Raw genomic sequence first — 21,760 nt, forward strand, 5'->3', positions numbered from 1 at the left:
AGGCCCACTGCCGGCGAATTTTCGGCCTAATCTACTCACAAACCGAGAGATCAAGACAGTGCCGCCACCTGTAGCAACCGTGCCGAGTTTATTCGCAGCCAGCCAACAGATGGCGGAAGGCGGCTCTGGCGAGAAGGAAAAAGCTGCCGTCTGGGCGCGCGATCGATGCGTCGCCCGTCGCTTTCTCTCCATTGAGTGTCGAAAGGATAAACAACTCGATTCTAAAAATAGGCGAATGCGGTCGTTTCGTTTCGTGTACAGACAGAGTTTGATGCGCAGTTAGCATTCCTTGGCCATTGCTGTCACGCAGATTAGATGTTTGCCTAATTCCTGGATAGCCTGATTCCTGAGTGTCAAGGAATAACTTACTATTAAGCAAAAAAAAAGAGAAAAACTCAGCGATAATTGATTAGCAAGTTCCTTTCTTGCGGTTTTTTGATAAATAATTGAAGTTAAGAAATATACAAAATAATAATTAGCATCGTAATTATAAAAAATATTTTTGCCATTTTTGTGTCTTATCGCTTTATCCATTTTTAACGCTCCGCGGAAAATTCTGCATACTGAGCGGAAACAGAAAAGTCAGTTTTTAATTTGGACAAGGCAACACTCAGAATGTGATAAGGAATGAAGTGCCTTAATCTGAATTTGGCAACTAAAACTCCGGAAGCGGCGGGAAAACGTTTTAAAGAGAACTCGCCGCAGATATGAACCAGAAAATCTCAGCACTCATTTCCTGATTATCATTGCTCCTAATTCATATCTTGCAGCACAAATCTTTTATTCAAACTCAGAAAGTGTTCCAAATATATATTGAAATGATTCCCGATCAAAATCCACGGAAAAAAGGTCGTTTTTCGTCAAAAACCAGTTCGCGGCTTGCGCCATTTTTCAACGAAAAATCGGTCGGTCGTCGGAGAATTTCCGCTCTGGACGTCACTTTTCCGGTAAACAACCGTGATGGTCGCGTCCTGCCACTGTTTGCCGTGCTGGCCGAACCTTTTTCCGGCGGCCACCTGCGGAAGGCAGCCGGAAAAAGCGAGAAACGCGGGGCCGGCGAGCGGCGTATGTGGTGCGCGTCAACTTCGAAAAGCCGCGCCTCCATTCGCGCGCCAGCCAATGGCACTGCGCTCGCGCCACCGACACGTATTAATAGGCGCTCAATAAATCGATACGCCGGCCGCGGGTGTTCGCGAATTCGGCCCGCGGCCGCGTCGCCGTCGACGGGCTTCGGCCGCCGAAGCGGCCGAAAAGCCGCTGCAACGCTCGCGGCGGCCGTTCGTCGCACCAAGCCGCTGTTGCCGTGTCTGCAGCGAAAACAGAAAACAGTGTGTGACGTCACGTCTGGTCACGTCTCAGCCGCTAGAAATAAATAATGCAGTAATTGGGTATTGTCGTCGTTGTTTTTGTGCCTCGCTCGCTATCGGCGTAATTTATTATTATTTTCTCTCGAGCATTGTGCTGTACAGTGCAGCGCCGCGCGACTTTCGTCGTGTGAAAGCGAGTTGCGCGCTTTTTGCGATAAGCGCGCAGAACAGGACGCAATAATAATTATTATTGTAACGGCGCGCGCAGCAGAGATAATGAAATCTTGAGAGCACTTACTTTCAAGCTGATTGTCTTGTTTTTTTTTGCTGCACTGAAAAAAAGATAATTGGCTTTGTTATATATAGACAGTTATGTGAGATACGGCTTTATAAAGATTAATTAAAAAACACTGGAAAATAAATATTAAAAAATTGTTTTTTTTTTTTTGTTTTCACGCCTAGCAACTTTTTAGTTTATGATGAAAATAAATCATTGTCAGTTTCAATGAAATTTATTCCTGAGGGTGGAATTGGGAAAATTATTCGGTTGAAAATTCAACAAAATGTGCCGAAAATCGGTGCGAATGGAATGGAGCTGGTGGTCGCTGCTATCGTTTTGTCAAAGAGCTAATCAGAGAACCACTCCCTTCTCTGATTGGTCGTCTGCGTTTTCTTTTTCACACCATATATAAATCGCCAAAAGTATATATCGGTTTTTACGTTTCCGCCGACGTACGTTTTTGGCACGTCGTGTCGGGCTGCCGACCCATAGATTCGACTGCCTAAGTGCCTATAACCTAATTCGATCCTTGTATGAATCGATATACACTGTCAAAATGGATATTCCCCATTTAGCAGTATATCAAGCCAGCCGCGATGCGCGCTGAGCCAGCCGGAAAAAGTTTGGGTCACGCGCGGACAGCCGCCAGCCGTTGTGAATCTGGCTAAACTGCGCGCCAGCCAGACCGGCAGCCGTGAAAATTAAAACGTGTGGTAGAAAAAAAAATGTGTTGCGGCCCTTCAAGCGTAAAAAGCACTACAAAAATTCAAGATTAAAATATTGTCAGCCGTGCAAGCCACCAGTGAAAATGGCCAGCCGCCGCCACCAGGCAAAAGATTCGATTAACAATAACAAAAAGCTGCGGTCCCGCCGTCAGTCGCCGCCTCAAATCTCGCGACTGATCATAAATAGAAATTAGCCATCAATTTGTGCGCCGCTCCTAATTTTTGTCCTAATTACAACATGTACTTTTTATTTAAATTAGACGTTAATTATGCAATACCTATTTCAGGTTTAAACAATAAAATATTTGAATCAACTTCTTACCAAAATTAGTTAAAATGGGAACAAGGAGAAAATAAACTTATAACATTCATCCATTTTTGTATTAATTAATTTATATACTGGTTTGGAATTTCTTTACCAAATAAAGATTTGTATTTGCAGTTAATTAGATTCAAAATAAGTTGGAGATCAATATAAAAAACACAAGGACGTGCATCGCTATAAAAAAATAATAATAATAAAAGCAACAGCGAGAAAAAAGAGAACCGTCGGATAAATAATAAACCAAATTTGAATCTGAATCTAAATAATAACATCGAATTTTGATCATAATTCTGAATTAGACTGTTTATTCTTCAAGATTTAAATATTCAAAAATGATTTTATCAAAATAAAAGGAAGAATTTTTAAGCACGCCGCGTTTATTAACAACTTTTAGCTGAAATTGATGGGTAAATATTCTAAAATGTGAAATTTTAAATTATAATCTCAATTCATTATGAATAACAAAATATCAATGATCCGAAAAAGCTGCAAATATGAGCTTTTAACATTTTAATGAATTATTAATAACTGATTCAATCATTAGTAAAAAACTTGTTTCAATATCAACGAGTCTCTCGACATAATTTTTGCAAGTTTGTTTTGGCAAATTACCGTAATTCAAAATTGAATTAATCCTTTTCTTTTTTTACCAGCCAAATAACTGTTAAGAGTACTCTGCTTTCTCTTTAGTAAATTACATTTCTGAGCGGTGTAATTTGTATTTCGCGACGAGGCGCTTGTTTGGCCTCAAAGCGCCGCAATAATTAATTCGCAAACCACTGGGTCGATCGGGACGAAAAGCATGCCGTTCGATCCGGCACCATTTGTCTCGGCAATGCTCAAAATTCGGGGTCGGTGCGACGATCGGCGGCCGAGATTTCGTTGAAAGTTCGGAGGCGAGTTTTGCGCCGTCGCCGTAGCAAAACCACTTGTGGCAGCAGCGCGAGAGAGCCGCCGACTCCCGATCATCCCGATCCAGAGCCGCCCGCTCCGCTGCTCTCAAAATTAACACAACAAACTATTTTCCTAAATGTTTTATGATTTTAATTTATTTACTAATTTTAATTTCAGTCAGGGGGAGAAGTGGACTTCATGTTTGATTTTCAGGAGGCTGGCGGTTTGTCGGTCGCGGTGTTTGGGGGAGGAAAGCGCTGCGCGAGGGTTGGTAAGGCATAGCGAGTCTCCCCCTCGGAAGGGCCAACGAGCGATCGTTTGTTCTCACAGTCGCAGCCGAGCTACGTAATTGAATAGAAACTGCTCATGGGATGAGTCACTCGCACTCGGGGCTTGACATTTTTATTGGCTGCCAATCGGCTGTAGTTCGTCTCACCGCCCGCCGTGTGCCTGCTTAATCGCTTTGAACCATTTTGCATTTGGTTCGCGGAAGCTGCATCACGCACAAAAAAGAGGAAAAACGGAGCCGTGATAAATTCGGTTGGAATTGCCTGTTTTTATCCAGCACTCCTCTCTTTCTCGTGATGAAGGCAGATTATGGGCTTGAGAATGAGAAACACACACGCCACTGATTCATCTCTCCTTCTAATTATTATAATTAGCGGAAAAGTGCTGCCTTGGAGAAATATATATATGCGATTTCTTAATTCCATAAAGAGAGAGCAAACAGGCACGCCACGGACCTCACATGCAGCGCAGTGTAATTTTCGTGTTCCTCTCAATCATTTTGGTAAATAATTAATCTATTGTATTTTATGCATCCACTTTTTAATTTATAGGAAATTAATACTTTTTTATTTATGAAAATTAAAATCAAAGAGTTACAATTTGATTTGCAAAACATTAAATAATGTGGTATATCTCAGACATTGGAAATTCCAGATATTTTTTATTGATGAATTCTAACTAAAAAATAAAATAAATTGAAATATTTAGCTAAAAAAACAAACAATACAAAAAAATAAGCTAGCAGTTTAAATCACTCGTTCGACAATTCGACACGACGGGCCGAAAATCGGCAGGAGTGTGAAAAACCATTACTTAATTGAGTTTTTTAGTGGGAAGAAGGGAGGAGCTCTCTGATAGGCTTTTTGATGATCGAGACAGCAGTAAAGTTACTCAATTGCGCTGGCTGTCACGGTGGCGCTTCTGTCTCGATCGTACGCGTCAAAGAGCCAATCAGCGAGCCGCTCCCTACTCTATAATTGGTCGCCAGCATTCTTGTTCCGGTTTTTACGTTTCCACCGAATTTCGGCACTGTCGACCGAGTAATTCGGCTGACCAACCTAATTCGAACCTCAGAAAATCTATATATATATTTAGTTATTTACAGTACCAGAAACTTCAATACAGCAATATTAGCTTAATTTGAAACGTTCTGAGAACAATATTTGTTTTATATTTTCTGTTTGCTCATTGCAGCCTCGCTCAATTTCTGTGTTTTCTCCGTTTACTGCCGTGTTAAACGCAAGATTTTTTTTAAGTTGGCTCGTTTCGCTGAAAAAGAACGATCCGCGGATTCACTTTTACTTTGGCGCATTATTGCGTTCATTTTCAAAGAATACGCAAACGGCCTGCAATGAAAATATTGGCTCGTTTATTCACACTTATTTTTAACAGAGTGCATTTTCGGCCTGGCCTGTAGCATGCGCCAGCAATTAATTCTCCTGCCCTATTGAGTTGAATATAAAATCGAGCAGGTGATACAAATCCAAACATGCACGCGTGCGATATACGCTGACTCGCGCGTAATTCTCTTTGCCTTATTTAATAGCTGGCATGATTATTGTTCAATAAATTAAAAACAGGCATCAAGCGGAGCAGCAGCATAACTGCTATATGCTTTTCAACACAAATCACTGTAGTCAGGCTCGATTGGCCGCATTTAACAGTTAATTAGATCATTAATCACGAGCCCAACACTGTTCAATCAGCTTCTCGTCCGTCCTAATCGACTTATAATAAAACGGCGCGCGCGCCGCGACTGCGAAATCCCGCATTTCATTATTCTTCGAAGAGCGGCCATGGGAGCAGCGAATTAGAAAGCTCTCGAGAAAGCTTAATTTTATTTCATCGGCCTGCAAGTGTGTGAGTGCACTTTTTGTACCCGCGCATCTCTCGCGCGCAGCCCGAAAATTGTAAAAAAAAACGGCTGCGTGCTCCGTCGCCACGCCAGGATGTTATTGTTCGAATGTTGGTTGCGCTGCTGGGAAATACATATAAATATATGAAACGCACAAAACACACTGCCGCGCTGCCCGCTCGACGCTTAAAATGCGCTCTGCCAGCAGCAGCAGCAGCATAATATAGCAGCCGCGCGACTTAATTTCTTCCGGGTTCGCGCCGCGCGGCCTGCCACGCATTATTTCAAACCATGCTCCGGGTTGCGTTAATGAGATTCGTGAGTGAATAACTACGCTCGCCGCCTGCACTCTAATCAAATAAAACAAAATGAGTCGGAGGAGGGGGGTTGTTTTATATGGAGCAAGCTGCGTGCGCGCTTGAAAATGCGCCTTTTGCGCGTTCTGTTTTACATATTATAGAAATGTTTTATCTGGATTGAACTTGATATTTCTTATACCTTTGCTTGTGATAACGCTCCAAAAGCAAATTTATCGAGTTTCTATGATTAAAAGAGCTAAAAAAAACGAGGCAAGTTCCAGGAGGTCTTCAAAGCAATTGTTATTTTTAATTAATTGTACCTTATAAACACACTTGAATTTTAAAATATAATCAGCCATTATCATTTTTAGTGATTTTAAATAGGAAAATTTGTTTTCTCCGCTTGCATTTCAAATTCCCTTGCGAGTAAAACAAAGAATTTTAAAAATTTCACATTATTTTCTGCCCAAAATAGCCAAAAAATATAAGTTTGCTGATTTTAACATCGCAAATTTCGCCGTCTTCAAAATCATTTAACACGGGAAAAGCATCTGCTAATGTTGATTTGAACTTTAATACCATTAGAGCACGCACATCGTGAATAATTTGTATTTTCGCATGCCATAAAAATGGCGCTGGCTGTCCACAAAATACCTGAACAGGTTTTCTCCTTTATAAGGCTGCGTTTATTCGCATTTTTCTAGATTCAGTGAATCATCCAAATTAGACAAAAATTTTAAGTGGCATTTTTTACAGCTGGAATAAATTTCTGTCAGGACTTCTGCTTCCTTTTTTTACTTCAGACATCTGCACTTATTATCTTTGTCAACCTCTTAATCAAGAATTCCTCCAATTACTTATCATTAGGAGGAAAAACTGTTTCAATGCTCAAAAGCATAACTTTATGGCAATAGGGCCAGTTTTTTAAAACTTCTGTTTGAATGAAAGGTTTCTCCTGGGTTTCTCATCACTTTTTTCACGCAGATTTATATAAAAACTTTTTAAAAATACTGAAACGTATTTTTCTTTACTTCAAAACAAAGCAAATTGACTCTATCTCGAGTGCGGTCCCGCCTAATTGGTCGTTTCGGCAATTAATCATTCATTAATATCATTCGCACAATCTAAATTGCCATCAGGCCAGTTTCTCGCTTGCAATGAGCCACAGCCTTATATAGATAATTCTGATTGACGATTTTTGCAATCGGCGCCGACTAAACAACAGAAGCCAAGTTGTGTGTGTGTGTATAATAACGCGCGGCAGCCCTCGAGGGAAAAATAAATTCAAGCATCAAAGAGCGAAGGCCAGCGACTTGTCATTCCCAAACCCTTGACATAATTTCAAAGAATATGTGCGCGCACTAACTGCTGGCAAATTATTTTATTTGCAAATTTGCTGCATTACGGCGGCGAGCCACTGCATTTCGGGCGCGAAAATCTCTTGTCTCTCTGCGTATTTTGCTATCGGCGGCTAGAGGCTGAGACTGGCTGCAAGTCACGCTGTAGTAAATAATATCGGTACGCGAAGAAGTGTCATGCTCGGCTGTCGGAGTGTCGGAGCGGAGCAGTCCACGCCGCGCCGAGCAGGGGAGTCGCGCAGAGAAAAAAACACACACACACACACACAGAGCTGCTGCCTGCTGCCGCCGCTATATAAAATTGTTTCCCCTCATCCTTCTTATATTGTGTATATTATGTTTTTCTCCTCTGCCGAGGCCGAAGCTGGCTGGCGTGGAGTTATCAGGGCGGCAGACAGCGTTGCCGCTCTCCTCCGAGTGAGAGAGAGAGAGAGAGAGAGAGAGAGAGAGAGAGAGAGAGAGAGAGAGAGAGAGAGAGACCGGTTCGTTCTTTCACCCGGCAGAGCCAGCAAGCAAGCTAGGCAGCAAAAGCCTCCCACGTCACGCAGGCTGACGTCAGGTCTTCGCTTATGCGCCGAGATGTATCGCTTCTTCCTCTTCGCGTCCCATTTTGCGCCGTTAATTACTCTAATCAACTTGTTCTCGGACGCTTCAACACCTTTGCTACTTCAGCGATAGGCATTTTTACGCTCAAGTGCGCAGTAAATTATTGCCCACCTTGCAAATTGGCACTCTCTTTTACTTTTGAATGATTTATATTTAAGCGGAGAAAGGTGCAAGAATTTTTAATTACGTGTTGTGATTTCCTGTTTAGATTAAAAGTCCACGACTGTTTGCGTTATTTGATTTATTTTATTTGTTGCTCGTTACAATTGATACGTATCCGCATAAATGATGATGAAAAAGTTTAGACGTTTACATTCCCAAATTTATTTATTGGGCTACACATGCAAAAATATTTAGTAAAACAGAAAAATCTTGACACGGTTTATTTACATTTAATACAGTTCTGGTTACAAAACACCTTGTAATGTCAAGCATTCAAAGACAAGCAAGTCTCATCACAGAATTTTTATACAGCGGGGGACAGATTCGTGCGACGCGCAGATATGGCGTCCGGTGGAGTATGGCTCGAAAAAAACGGTCACGTGAAAATGCGCGGAAAGAAGCAAGTTTTCGTCCATATTGTGACACAATTTGCATTACTTGAACTAATTGTGTCTCTTGGATGGTAAAAACAAACTCTCGAAACTCGTACAAGAGTCCAAAGAGAGCTTTTTGTTTCCCACAATTAGACGTCATCTTGGATCTGCGCAGTGCGAACCAATTTTATCGCACGTCTGACACCCGCTGATTTTATAGAACGTTGACAGTAATAATAATTAATTGAATAAGTTTACGAGTCAACCAACTCCTAGAAACAACTTTTATTATAACACATGGGTAGTCACTTTGCGTGTCCGCTGGAGCTGATCGTGGAGAAGGGCGAGGGAGGGGTGCTAGCGGAAGGGGTTGCCCCCATCCCTAAGTGATAGAAGGACCGCATGTAGTCTTCGCTCAGCCGTTTGAACGTGTTAGCCGTCGCCGACTGGTGCACGTTGAAGTGCGGGTAGCCCCACTCAGCCTGCTGATAAAGTCGTGCGTGGTACTCGAGTTGCTGCCTCATGAAAAGGTTCATGGCCGCCTGATTGGGGTTCGTACCTACACTGGCTAGAAGGTGGTTGTATAAGAGAGTTGTATGTGAGAGCTGGGGCTCTTGCGTGGGGGACTTCTTGGGGTATACGGATGGGGGCATGTAGGGTTTTGATTCGTTGGAAGGAGGGGAAGGAGAGGGAGAGGAGGCGGAGGACAGGGATGAGGGTCTCTGGGGCTTCAACGACGGGGGGATGCTTACAGGATGGGTTTGAGGTCTGTGGACAGGGGCGAACGGGGATATGGTCGCCGAATGGTACAGCTTCGGGTTGGATTTGGCAGGAGAGGTGGGGGTGCATTTCTCCTCCAACTTGGCCTTCTTTGCCCCGTCGTCTTTGGCCACTTTCAAGTTGCTGTTGTCGTAGTTGTGGAATTTGAAAGGCTGGTTTGGCCTCTTCTGCGGAGCCTTGGGACACGTCCTGGCCGAGTGTGGTTGTTTCGAAATCACCGTTTCGACCTTGGGCTGCGCCAGCTTGGACTTTTCCTTGTCCACGTTGGACTTGAGGGTAATGGAGGTCTGCGGCTTCGACAGCTCGGCTTTCGAGGGTACGCTTAATTTGTTGGCGGCATTGGAAGGTACGAGTTTGATCTCCAGGGACGACTTACCGGAGCCCAACCTGGTAGAAGGTACGACTGGATTTGAAGGCGGGACAGGGGTTTGTAGCCCTTGAGGAGAAGTCTTGCTCATCTCTCGTTCCATCTGCTGCTGCTGCTGCTTCTTCCGCGCAAGTTCAGAGGCAATGGACAAAATGCCGCTGCCAGGAGCGCGCATTTTGGACTTTGAGGGGGAAGTAAGTACAGGGGAAACCGGCGAATTCGGCGTTGGGGTAGAAGTGGTCGGCTTAGTAACCGAAACGCTCAGGCTGCGTGGAGGAGGAGGAGGAGGGGTTTTATCGCGAGCAGGAGCTTCTCTAGGTGGGCTCTTTGGTCGCTCCTTGACCTCTTCTGGCGTATGTACAGGCTCATTGTTATTGTTATTGGCAAGTGCAGTCTCTTCTTTGATATTCTTATCGATTATGTCTAGCAAGTCCATTTCGGGCGTGGACTCAGAGGATGGAAGCGGCGAGGGGATGGAGATGACAGGGTGTTCGTCCTCGTTTTGAGTGACCACCATGCCTACGTGTTCTTTACTTTTAGGGGCAACAACAACCTCTTCGGTTTGATCTACCTTCTTTTCGGGCTCAACCTTACTGTCCGCAGCTTCGGGTTTGGCCACCGCAGAAGGAGCTTCGGCGGAAGATCCCTCTTTGGACTCTTTGGGGGCAGGCTCGGTTTCCTCCGCGACTGTCACTAGCTGTTGTTGCTGCTGCTGCAGCTGCCGCCGCGGAGGAGCGTGTTGCAACGCGGGCTCGTGGTAGAAGCAGTAGGAAAAGCGCATCGGCGACGCCTGTGCATGCAAACAAAGGGCAAGAAGAGCTGGTGAGCAAACTTTTACGCAACCAAGTATTAATTATCAGCAAAATTTAAAAGCACGGCAGTTGAGCGTACCTGTCTCCACGAATAAATGTAAGCCACGTCCATGATTGTATAATCATCTGGAAGGCATACTTTGCGGTGAATCACGTCCACCTGCGGGCAAATAACAATAAAACGACGGTGAGTGCGAGCGGAATATTAATTTTATTGAGTCTGCGCTGTCTCAATATTGCCCCAGCATTAGAGGGAATAAATTATTTTATAGAGGAAAGAAAGAAAGAAAGAAAGCGCTTTTATCAATTCCAAGCAATCCGACTGAGGAGGATCTGGTCACGCGCATTTTAATGCGAAATTTACCTTGTGGTCGGGCTTCAAGCCGAATTTCGATCTGAGGAACTTCTTCAGCAGGTTGACGGTGAAAAGGGCCGGACACTGCAGATACCTCCTGCCAGTGGCTCCCTGCGGACACGAACAAACAATTGCATTTTGGAATCAACTCGGGCGTCCGTCATAAAGCGGAATGAGTTACGAGCAGTGCTTAGTTAAGGTCGGCATATATTTCGTTGGGCGGGAGCCGTTAGAGAGGTGTGTATTACACACGCACGGTCGCAAAAATAATAAATTAGACGCGCGCTCACCTCGCTACTGCTCTCGTGGCTACTGGTGGTGCTGCGGGTCGAGCCAGTTTCCCAGTCGTCGTTGCGACACTCGCTCCTGAAACAGCACAAGTAATGGTTGTGTCAAAATTTAAAATGCTCCACGCACTAAATGGGCTCGTAAATAATTTCTTATTTGGGCCACGAACCAACCGCGCACTGCGGCGCGTTTATTAATCAAATTTTGCTTGGTAAGAGTGAAAGAGAGACAAGTACATATGAAGGGGAAACTCTGTGTGTGTGTGTGTGTCAGTGTGTGTTAGCAACTTTTACATTTTTGTGTTAAGTGGGCCTTCTCTTTATTTATCGGACTAGAATAAGAGCCTGTTCCCAACTTTGTCGCATGCACATTTATTTTTCCATTAGCTTATCGAAATAGGCCACCATATGCCCTGCTCGCGGTTTCATACATATCGATTGGAAAATAATTTTAAAAAAAATAGCTTGCAAGGACGAATTTATCGTCGTCTATATATTTGTGTTTGTCCATAAGCGCGAGTGAGTTGGTTTGCTTTGATTCTGTATTGATTACAATCTCCCCCTGCAGCAGCCAAACAAAACCACGCTCTGAGCGCGGAGCGAACTTTATGAAACGCACCGCAGCGTGGAGAAAACGACGACGATGATAAATATCGAGCGGAGAGGTACTTGCTCGGCATAAACAGAAACGTCCCACGTATACACTTAATCTCATGATGCGTGTTCGTTATAACTTAAATAAATAGAGACGAGAGCCGTCGGCTACGCGTTAATTTATTTCACGGCGCGGTAATTAGTGGCAAACGGACGGACAACTTGTTATTCGGCCTGATTGCATGTAATAATTTCCAATTAGTAATTACTATTTGCGAGTCGGTCGCAATTCATTTTACGACCGAGCAAGGTTTTCAGGGCGTCGAGGGCGTCGAACACGGGAGCTCTCGATTATTTGTTTGTTGCTCATGGAGAGCAGAGAATGAGACAAAGGTGGCCTGACCGCGCGCGCATTGTGTACATGAGGTGTGAATGATTGATGTCGGATAATTGGCAGACAACGTTTTCTTTTCCCTTTGCAATTATGTTGCGCGAGCGATTGTTGAGCGGTGACAGTGTGTGTTATTGAAATGTGTGTCATGCATTATGCGCGCGCAAACTAAAAGGTGCCAATTTTGGGCATCTGATGCAACGCTCGCGATGCTAATTTCGCTGAATATATACGCCGGCCTTCAATTGGCCACGCAGCGCCTTTTACAACCACTGGCAGCAACGTGAAATGACTATTAAGCAAAACAAAATAAATAAGATTGGAATTTTATTTTTGACAGTGCGAATCGTTTTCTGAGGGTCGAATGGGAAGGATTGAAGAGATTAGGATCCGACAGACCCAAACCATTGGCTCTTTGTTGGATCCTAATCTCTGTAATCCACAGGCAGCCGAATTTTTCGGTTGACAATAATTCCATTTATCGTAAAATCCGTCGAATTGACGGTTTGTGGTCTGAACCAAGGCCACAAGAGCCAATCAGAGAAGGGAACTGAGCCATGATTGGCCACAGCGAAGCGAGTCAAGTGACAAAGGCTTTTGTAGCTTGCACTTGCAGTCGGTGTGTCGCTGCCATCGCTGCATCAAAGAGCCAATCAGCGTTGTTTATGCACTTTTTGGCACGTCGAAACCAAATTCCTAAGTGATATTTTACACCCCGCGTTATTTGCATGCTGAACGAGAAGCACCTGTTCAGCTGTTCATCAATACTTCATCAGGCACGACACTGGGAGAGTTTTCGAATAATATTTCGGGATGCAGGATGTGAGAAAATGAAATGCGGCGCGCATCATTTCTCACCCCGACGCGCGGCAGCCCAGAGTTTCACCCCTGTTTAAATATAAACAGCAAGAAAGCCATCCTTCAGCAGGGCATAAAAAATGCAGCAGGCGCAGAAAAGAGAAAATAGCTGGCTGTTGTGCATGCAGCTGCCAGGAATTAAATATTTATGAAGATGCCGATTCTTCATAATGTATTTATTCCGTCTAAAAGCGGCATTACTATATAAAACACACTGCCAAGTCGGGTTCCTTTCACTAGGGGTGACAATAAGTCCGACCTTCTGATTTGGCAGTCCGAATTGTCTCTCAAATTAGTAAAGAACGTTGTGGAGAAGAAAAGTGCCGACGCCAGAGAGTAGGAACAGAAAGGGGCGGACAGATTCCACGCAGCGAGCAAAACCATCAATTTTTTCTCTTTCATCCCCCCAACAGGCCAGCAGCAGCATGAATTGCATTTTATACTCCTAGAGCTTCGGCTTCAACATACTCCGTGTATGCTGCGTGTGTGTGTGTGTGTGTTTTATATCCTCGCCGACCCTGCAGCGCGCGTTTCTGCTCACCTTGATGGCGCGCACACAATGCAAGAAACAGACCATCACACATGATATCGGCACAAAAAAGAAGCAGCATGCAGCGTGCAGAGCGAGGGATTCTTCTTCTTTCTCGCTCCACCACGTACTTTGCGGCAGCACGTGGGACTCTCTCCTTTTTCATTCATTTTTCCTCCGACGCTCGCGGGGATTTTATTATCGCCGTCAGATGGGGGTTTGCACTTTGTATAAATCGGCCGCAAATCGATCGGAACGGCCTGATAGCCTTGTTTGAAATTGAAAAGGTGAATCGTGCCGCGTTTTCAGCAATGCGATCGCGGCAAGGATGGATTATCTCTTTTGCGTGCTCTTGAGCATAAAGTAATCTCATAAATAAAACCGGAGAAAACTAATTGAGGTCTCAGCCAGCCGCGCTGCGCTAGCCGGCTAATTTTGGGTCACGTGGGCAGCCGCCGGTAAAAGAGGGTCAAAAATAAAAAGTGCAGGATAAAAAAAATGTCTTTTGGCCCTTTGGGCCGTTAAGCATTACCAAACTTCACGTTTGAAATAATGTCAGCCACGCCAGCCGCCAGCCACCGGTGAAAATGGCCAGCCGCTTCCACCGGGCAAAAAATTCGGCTAATTGTAAGCCACCGCTTTAAATATCGCAGCTGAGACCTCTAGAGAAAACTCCTCTCGATTAATTCAACGAATTCAAAAAGTTCGTCTTGGAGAGTGTCGCGGTACAATCTCATAACATGCTCTTATCAGGGAGGACGAACATGCTGAATATTTCCTCCGACAAGATAAGCCCCGCGGCCGCCAAGAGCACACACACTCACTCACACGAGCGAAATGAGCACCGCACGCACGTTCGTTGTATTATAAACACGAGCAACGGCACATGTACAATGAGCACCAGAAAACGACTCGACGGCGGCTGCGATAACCTCTGACAAAGACTTATTTGCTTCAAAGCCGGGGAAAACAACTGAGTGAGCGTGTGCACGATAGCACACACAATTATTATTGCTCTCCCACTTATATCTCCCGTTTTATATTGTAGCTGGAAAAATTAATTTTAAGGAGGCAGGTTAAATTAAAAAAATTATTAAATCTCATTTCGCCATCAAGGAAACATATTACTTCAGGTAGTTGCGGCAGCAAACGAGTTGAATTATATCACTGACGCGTATATGCATGCGGTGTTGAAAAGAGTGCAACGGGAAGAGGAAGAAGATTTACTTGTTTTTATATACACTTACGGAGATTTTAAGTACTCGAGCGACAGCGAGAATTGGTCTTGAGGCGAGAAAATGAGACGTTCCTTCGTAGTTCCTCGTTCTTCTGGGCTTGTTCTCCACACTGCAAAAATATTAGAACACAAAAAATTAGTTAAAATTTTACCTTCTGCACTCTGCCAGTAAAGGCACAGACTGACAAAAGTTAAAAATATAGAGATAAGTAAAAACCAATGAATATAAGCAGAGAGGTGCAAAAATAATCGGTGTCTTGGCCTTGGCACTAATTAATCTGTTTATTAATCGAATTTGAGGAGAGCAATTTGTTTCTTAACGATTAGCGTTTTATTAATTTTGCCAATCACCATAAAGTGAAATTGCCAAGTATTAATTTAATTAAAACGATAAATAATCAATTTCCACGCGTTAACCGGATGAAACATACTTGATTTTTTAATTTTGTAGTTTTTTATGTCGCAAAACGAGTCTCCCCTGGATTCTCTGTGAACAGCGACCACTGGAAGAGGGCCTAACTCACAGGAATTTTAAAATGGTTTCCTTGCAAAGCGCAGGAAAATCGTGTAATTTGACGTGTTAACTGAGATTTCCAGCTAAAATCCTGATTTAATCATTGATTCGCGCGTTTTACAAATGCAACAGCAAATAATCGATTCTCAAAATGCGTCAGAATGGTTTAAAACTCACGATTCATGGCCAGAGAAAATTTACCAAGCTAAACTGACTCGTTCTTTTACCACCCCTTTGGATGTTTCTGGTCATCAATTAAATTACAGCGGAACAATCGAATGATGGTTTTCATTTTCAGTCAAGTTGTTCTCTCTTTCTCTAGATATATCAAAGGACAAGCGCCTTTTGTCTATTTCATATAACGTATCTTTTTGTGAGTTTCGATTAACAAGAGATGATTTATGCGGCTGCTCCGTCAACGAAATGTTATTTTCCTATTGAGTTTTGAATATACTTTCTCATCTCATTACGAATGCACCATGCCGCGCGCTCGCGCGCGCGAGAAAGAAAGAGAAGCCTCTCAACGCAAGTTTTAAAGCCATACATACTTGGAGGCGCAGTAAAAAGGGTTTTAATGCTGAAAATCTCATTGTCTGTGCCAACTGAAGCATGCTTTCGTACTCGGCGCGTCGAACTGCAGCGCGTTTTTATTACCAAATGACATCGCAATAAAAATTCCCGCCGCCCCACTTTATCAGAAAAGACGTGAATGGCCAATTAGCAAAAAGATGCCTCTCGAATGAACTGCGTGTTATCCAGAAGCTCCGAAGAGGTCGTTTATCTCTGGCATTTTCTCAACTCTTCAAATTGAATACGACGTGCGCAGGAAAAACCGCAACTCCCTCGCGTCTGATTTTCCACCGCAAACTAGCCGTGAAGAAATACTTTTTCTTCCTCCCCCGATTCCTTTCCGCATACGTCTGCGAAGGAATATTTTCAGCCCGACGACCAAGTTCTAAATTAACAAGTTCCTCGCTCTGTTCGCCGCGAGAGAAAGAGAGAGAGAGAGGAGGAAGCGTGCGTTTCTCTCCGCCCGATGACGACGACGACGACCCACACTGCTGCTGCTCACCACCTCGCCAGAATCTCGTGTGCAATCTAAATGGAATAAATTTGCCACTCTCTCCGCGGAAACGCGGCACTTCGCTCCTCTTTGTCTCGCCGCAAAATCAACCGCGAGGGTTGGAAATGGGATCACGAGAAATTTACTGTTCAAAAACCGTGCCAATGTGATTCTTTTAATTCAATATTAAAAATCTTTGTAATTTTATAATAAAATAAAATTATCTCTGTGGATTTTAACTATATAGGGTCAGGATTTTAAGACGGTTTATATCTTGATTTATTCGGTTTTTGAGTCGAATTAGATGGTTGATCGGGTTGATTTACTCATTTTTTTCTGTCCAATATCTTATTAAATAAATATTTGTCTACTTATACAGGAATTTATTTCAAATTAAGATGGCTTTTCTCAATAAACGTCTAAAGTATTTAGATAAAAATCTTACGGTATGTGTATATTTGGCTCCAAATATCTGTTCAAAAAAACATCAGACAGTTATTATTTTATCCACAGGCGCCAAATGTAGCTAAAAACATCTACAAAATAATATTTTCTATTAACGAGACAAGAGAACGATTTTGAACAAGTTTTAAGTTTTAAGTTAAGTCTAAGAGCGGTTTAGTCGTATTTTTGCACTTTAATTGCTCAGGATTTCGTTCTTTTATAACCATAAAATATAATTTAAGAGAAACACGCACACACACAGACACGCCGTTAGCTATGAGTCTGTGGAAATGACAAATAAATGACCTCCTGTTCGATTTTTTTTTTCTTTCTATTCCCTCCTTCAATGTGTGTTCTTTGCCGCCTCCAGCTCTTGAAGTTTGTGAGGTTTTTCGGAGCGGACGACGTCATTGCGCAAGCCACAAGAGTGCAATATCCGAGCGATTTCTCTCTCTCTCTCTCTCTCTCCAAAGCGGAGGCACACATCATGAAATTTCTCGGCGCAACAACAATAACAGTAATGAAGCGGCCTACTCGGCGCGAAGACACGGATTAATTTCCGAATCGTCGGCGCATAGGCAACTCCGCAGGAATGAGCAAAGCTAAAGCCTCCCCTCTGTGCCGGCTGGCTAAGTCCTTATTCATTAGCCTAAAAGCTCGTGTACATGAAAAAGAGTCGAAATAATCGCGAGCAGGGCGCTCGCTCGCTCCGGTGAAAAGGCAGGTTCGCTTTAAAAAGCTTCCCCTGCAGCGGCGAGGAGTCGCTGTAATCAAATTTCTCGCCTGCAGTAAAGAGTCCGCCGCCGCACGGTTGCCGCCCCAGCATCACCACCAGAGCAGAAGAGAGAGAGAGAGAGAGAGAGAGAGAGATCCAGTATGCGTATAAAATGTTAAATCTCTCGCTCATTTGCCTCTCGCGCAGCCACAGTTAAAAATATCTCGCCGAGAATACGTCCATATCACACAGAGGCGTTAAGCTCCCAGGACCAGATAAAAATACGGAGTATTTCACATGGCTTGGAAGGATAGGGCCGGATGAGATCCATTTATCCCGTACTTGTTTATTATGAATGTCAAAATTTGGGGGGAAATGGCTGGAAATAACATGATTGAATATTTAAAAGAGAATTTAAGAATAAAAATGAAAATTTGCAATCACAAAACTGTCCGGTAAATTTGACTTTCTAAGATTTTAGATAATTTTTTATCACCATGAGATAAATAATCGGTTCTCAGCTGAGAATTTTGCATAAAACCTTATGCTTGGTAGCCAGCTCCAATGGAGTCGCAAAAACAAATTGATTTCTAATTTTTGTTTTCGAGTTTTAACTTGACAAACTAACTTTTAGTGCCATTTGTAGTTGTTTTGGACCTTTTCCCTGTTAAATTCACGGTCATTTAGATTAAATAAATAAGCGAAAAAGGCGGTTTCAAGAAAAATGTCGAGATAGTGATAGAATTCCATCTGCAGACAGGAGGCAGGTGTCTACAGCAGAAAATGACAAGTGACAAACAAGCAGCAACGGATGATTAAGAAACTGTGAAAGCGATCCGACTCACCTTCATCAGGGTGTTTGGCGTAGAAGTCGCGCCTTCTCTGCATCTCGGCGTGGTAGAGGCCGGGAACGAGTTTGTACACAATATCTTGCAGCGTCTTATCAGATCTGCAAGCAAGCCACCGCGGCGGGAATGCCATTAATATGATAATCTGCCAACTCGGCGAATAAATCACACGTGCTCCCATTAAGAGCCGCGTGATATTTATTATTGAAATCATGAGATAATTTAAAGCGACGATTATCCCAAGCGAGCGTTAAATTTTAGCCTCCAGGCAGTGGCAGTGCGGCGTCGCTTTTTTACCCAAATAGCTAACAACACTGGCAGTCAATGGTCTCTTTTTAAATTCCCGGGGCAAAGAGTCAGCTTTTTGTCAAGAGTAAACAATCGAGTTGAGAATGCAGGGCATAGAAAAACAAGCATCCCCGCGTATGGGAGGGTTATTTATTACTCTGTAATGGTCGCGCAATATTCTTCGCGGGGTGTCAAAGGGAGGACGTTTCTTAAGTATTCTGAGGGGTCCATCATTGTCCTCTGAACCCCCGCAGACCAAGTATGCTCTTCCAGGAAAATATTTAAAAAGCACGTTGTTTCCTTTTAAATAAACCTGGACATAGCTGAGAGTGAGTAAGAAAATAATTCGTCCTGGTCCCGGCAAAATTGCGTAACTTTCAACAACCAAATGCGAATTTCCTTGTTGCAAGAAAAGGTCAACAATCAATTCGACAATGAAAATTTGGGTGTTTGTTGAACGTTGCGCAATTTTTCCGGGACCAGGACGAATTGTGAAATTTAAAATGGATCGATACAGGAGGCGACAATTGAAAATTATTTGAATTGTTGGATGCAATAAGCATTTGATCGATAAACAATTTGTTCTTATCAAAAATAGAGTAAATATTTTTCCTCCAAAATTTCAGCACAAACATTTTCTTGGCAGATTTCGATTCCTCTCGTCAAGATCTATTCAACAGTTTACGAAACCATTTAGGGAAACTAATGGTTGTAAAATAAAATAGGCTTTCAAATAAGGAGACAGTCCTTGCCATTTGAAAATCATGCTAACTTTTTCGCAAATTTACAGTCAATTTTGGCTTCCACTGAATCCTAAGGGATGAGTTCTTGTATTGGCAACAAGCATTTTCCAGGATTCTGCTCTAACAATCCTCTTTAAAACAGAGATTAAGCAGGATCTTGCATGAAAAATAAAAGCAGAAGTTGACATGTATTATTTAATTTAAAAACCTCAATACTTGTGCATAAGATTTAAAAACTGCAGTAAAATCAAGAGATTTGCAATATATGTTCTCATTGTCATTTCACTTCGTGCGTTATTTCGTGCTATTACTGGTATATAGAGGTAAGTCATTTGTGGACTTGTGTGTGTGTTGCTTATTTGTAGATCACCCGTGATCTTGGTGGCTGAGGCCAGCTCTGCTAGTCTGCTACCCTCTCCTGTGCGGGACAGGATAGGCAGTCCTTTTGCATATCACAGAAAAACCTGTGCCTCAGGACAGTCACTTTCACCACTGGCACTGCACAGCAATTCAGAGGTCAGACTGTCTGATTTGATTGGTTAAAAATTACCCTATTAGGCTAGGCTGTTCACAGAGGGGATGACACGATCCCCTATCAACTTTCTAGTTTATGACCAACTCCGAGTCAACACTCACAATATATCTTACCCTATCTTACATAGGTAAGTGTGCGTTTGGGTCGTTCTTTTGTCAACTTCGAGACACAACGACACAACAGCAACAGCGTCTTTACAAAATATTTTCTGTTCTTCTTCACACCCTCTCTGCAGAGATGTTGTTCAAGGAACCCATCTTTTTGACTCTGAATATTTTATATACTGCACAAGTATCGAGAAGGCCGGAAAAAAAGAAAAAAGGAGCATTATGTAATTCGTTTCTCATTTTGAGTAACGCATTGTTAAATAAACTCATAAAACTGAATAGGGAAAACAATATTTACTCACAATCCACTGAATTGTTACGTTAAGATACCCAAATAAGAGCACACTGATCATACGTAACATGAGTTTCGATTTTAAAGTATGAGCAAACAAACGAGGCGTGTCCCGAGTGACCGAGAGCTGAGAGGCGAATAAACAAACTGTTTTACAATTACTCAACAGCGACAGCCGAGAAAACAAATGGCAGCATTACGTGTTGATTTTCCCGTCGTGTATGACAATGCAGACTGCACACATACATGAGACGAGTAGTTGCATTATTTTATCCGGAATGGCGCGCGCAAACGGCATTATTATTACGTACGCAGACACTCATGACCGAATGTCATCATCATTAAGAGAGGCGACTGCCGGGTGTGTGGAAAAAGAGAAACGATCCGAGTCGCTGAATAAAAAAAGCAGCTCGCTCTCGGCTCACGGAGACACATTCACACACGCGGAGAGATCATTTTCGTGTACTGTATGTACCTGATGTGCAGGAACGGCTTGGCCTTTGGAAGAGGCGCATCACAGGTGGGGCACGCGGCTTGGCGGTCGATGTGTCGCACCAGACAACTTCTGCAGACTGAAATTCAAAATGGGAAGATAATGGATCAGTCGTGGATATTACATTGCATTTAATGCTGGAAGAGTTTTATCTGTTGTATATAGCTCCAGTGTTGTGAATCTGTAAATAAAAGTCATATTTGGGGGGGGGGGATTGTCATTTATCAGTTGTGAGAATGGTATTTAACATTTAAAAAAAATTAATTATTTCTCTCGGAGAGCTGGACCAAATTAATCATTGACGAGAAATATGAATTTGTTTTCCCGGAAAATCAGGATAATATCTGGGCCAAAAGATGCATATTAAGACGGCTACAAACTTTTGTATTTTAATTTTTAGGGAACGTCTTAAAATTTGAGCATATTTTTTAGTTTATAATTGAATTTCGAATATCTCAAGAACTGTCTCTAAATTTTTTTGAACTATATTGAATAAAATGATGCCTTAAGTATGTGTGTAGCGTGTGTAGAAATTTTATGGATGGTTGAACTTAAAGTTTTTTTAGTCAAAGTTTGAAAAACGGGTGATTTTAAGTTTAGGTGGAGTTTGAGAAAATCGATATTGCACGATCGGTTGTTTTTTTACCCTCGGTAAATCTTTTGGGTCACCCTTTAGATCAGCTAAAATTATCGGAACAGGCAAGACATCGAACCCTGGCGCCAGGGTAGCCCTCGAGCAATCGATATCATTAAATTCGCTTGTGTGGCCACTTTACTGACGCCTGACGGGCTCTGCATTGGTTCGATTTGCAAGATCTGCACACCGTTGGAACGGCCAGGTCAAGAGCTTTCAGGATATGTTCAATTTGACCATTAGGAAGCCATTGGGTTGCTCAGGAAACGCCCTGAAATGGTCATAATCTCGTTCCTGAGCGCCCTAATGTAAGACAAGTAACAGATTTTAATTTATTTTAAGTTACCTATAGGAATTAACTAATTTCTTCGAATCATGAATTGCACAGAATAATTCATATA

The 21,760-nt window shown here is 42.9% G+C and overlaps 1 protein-coding gene across 1 annotated transcript in view; it reads right to left on the reverse strand.

Annotated features, from left to right (window-relative positions):
- Positions 1-8,161: 8,161 nt before the first annotated feature.
- Positions 8,162-21,760, reverse strand: part of LOC135935707 (polycomb group protein Psc-like) — a 34,179-nt gene continuing 20,580 nt past the window's right edge. Inside the window, exons 3-9 of the mRNA XM_065478234.1 lie at positions 20,708-20,804; positions 18,265-18,368; positions 14,694-14,793; positions 11,078-11,153; positions 10,797-10,898; positions 10,512-10,592; positions 8,162-10,410 (exon numbers count right to left, since the gene is read on the reverse strand). Coding sequence (XP_065334306.1) covers positions 8,779-10,410; positions 10,512-10,592; positions 10,797-10,898; positions 11,078-11,153; positions 14,694-14,793; positions 18,265-18,368; positions 20,708-20,804 — 2,192 coding nt within the window. The 3' untranslated portion in view covers positions 8,162-8,778. The remainder of the gene's footprint in view (positions 10,411-10,511; positions 10,593-10,796; positions 10,899-11,077; positions 11,154-14,693; positions 14,794-18,264; positions 18,369-20,707; positions 20,805-21,760) is intronic.

This window comes from Cloeon dipterum, chromosome 2 (genome assembly GCF_949628265.1).
Source record: "Cloeon dipterum chromosome 2, ieCloDipt1.1, whole genome shotgun sequence".
Taxonomy (NCBI): Eukaryota; Metazoa; Arthropoda; class Insecta; order Ephemeroptera; family Baetidae; genus Cloeon; species Cloeon dipterum.